General features: G+C 35.7%; 1 protein-coding gene across 1 annotated transcript; it reads left to right on the top strand.

Moving 5' to 3' along the window:
• Positions 153-671, top strand: LOC104747710 (EG45-like domain containing protein 2). Its single transcript, XM_010491274.2, has 2 exons — positions 153-308; positions 397-671. The coding sequence occupies exons 1-2, from the start codon at positions 194-196 to the stop codon at positions 669-671; spliced, it is 390 nt and encodes a 129-aa protein (XP_010489576.1). The 5' UTR covers positions 153-193.

Genomic DNA, 1,743 nt, shown 5'->3' with positions numbered 1-1,743 from the left:
GACTAAGAAAATATAGGTGGAGTAAGAAACCAATTGTCCCATATGAAATCAATACAATAAGTAGTGGAAGACTTGACGTAGATCAAAGACTTTTCCTTTTTATCTATAGTCTTTGAAATCCAATTATATAAATACACTCTTCCTTAGCTTCATTAATTATTCACAAACAAGCCAAAAACAAAATAAAAGAAAAATGATAAAAATGGTGGTAAAATTTGTGGTAGTGGTGATGGTGTTTGCACAAATCTTAGCTCCAATTGCTGAAGCTGCTCAAGGAAGAGCTGTCTATTACAACCCTCCCTACACTAGTGCGTACTATATACAACCATACATATCTTTGTTTCATACGTTAATAAACATATCATTAATTACAAGTTAATGATGCGGTTTAATTAGGGTCTGCGTGTTATGGAACACAACGTGAGACGATGGTGGTTGGAGTCAGGAGCAATCTGTACCAAGGAGGTCGAGCTTGTGGTCGGAGGTACAGGGTTCGATGCATTGGCGCTACATACAACTTCCCTAGGGCTTGCACGGGTCGTACCGTTGACGTGAGGGTAGTTGATTTCTGCCGGGAGCCTTGCAACGGTGACCTTAATCTCTCTCGTGATGCTTTCCGGGTTATCGCTAATACTGATGCCGGTAACATCCGCGTCGAGTACACACCGTAAGTTTTCATTTTTATAATATTTTCATCGTATATGAAGTTTTAACATTGTCCTGATAATTATAACAGTTTAGGTCGTTATTCCCCTCTTTTACAGGATATGAACTTGATATTAGATTATAAGCAAAGAAAGGTGAGAGATGTTTTCGTGGTACTATTCCAATAAATCGAGTATGGAACTCATAGGTATGCTGACTGAATATGTATGGATGGTCCTTTGTGANATCAAAAACTCATAAATTTTGACAAATTTGGAATTACATCATTTCTCGATATATATATTAGAGCTTCAATATTGCCATAGTTTTAGATTTTGTAGAACGAGTGATTAGATCTCACCATATTATGTGAATTGCTTGGTTCTTATTTAAACTTTTTAGAAAAGAAAATAGAGCTTTTACACCTCAACCCCTCTCTAGTTTCTTGGAAATTTCCTTGGTATCTTATAGTCAAATATAATCCTAATCATTTCTCTCTGCCAAAACAAAACAAACAAAATTTCCAAAAAAACATACTTTAAATTTCAAATCCTCTTGGAAGTTTCCTTTACATCATCATATTCATTCAATTCACTAAGAAAATATAGGTGGAGTAAGAAACAAATTGTCCCATATGAAATCAATACAATAAGTAGTGGAAGACTTGACGTAGATCAAAGACTTTTCCGTTTTATCTATAGTCTTTGAAATCCAATTATATAAATACGTCTCTTCCTTAGCTTCATTAATTATTCACAAACAAGCCAAAAACAAAATAAAAGAAAAATGATAAAAATGGTAGTAAAATTTGTGGTAGTGGTGATGGTGTTTGCACAAATTTTAGCTCCAATCGCTGAAGCTGCTCAAGGAAGAGCTGTCTATTACAACCCTCCCTACACTAGTGCGTACTATATACAACCATACATATCTTTGTTTCATATGTTAATAAACATATCATTAATTACAAGTTAATGATGCGGTTTAATTAGGGTCTGCGTGTTATGGAACACAACGTGAGACGATGGTGGTTGGAGTCAGGAGCAATCTGTACCAAGGAGGTCGAGCTTGTGGTCGGAGGTACAGGGTTCGATGCATTGG

This window comes from Camelina sativa, chromosome 19 (genome assembly GCF_000633955.1).
Source record: "Camelina sativa cultivar DH55 chromosome 19, Cs, whole genome shotgun sequence".
Classification (NCBI taxonomy): Eukaryota; Viridiplantae; Streptophyta; class Magnoliopsida; order Brassicales; family Brassicaceae; genus Camelina; species Camelina sativa.
The sequence above is the reverse complement of the archived record's forward strand: the minus strand, read 5'-3'. Positions and strand labels throughout refer to the sequence as shown.

Coding starts and splice junctions, on each gene's coding strand:
- LOC104747710 (XM_010491274.2), top strand. CDS start 194: ATGATAAAAATGGTGGTAAAATTTGTGGTAGTGGTGATGGTGTTTGCA. Junction 309..396: donor TTACAACCCTCCCTACACTA/GTGCGTACTATA, acceptor CGGTTTAATTAG/GGTCTGCGTGTTATGGAACA.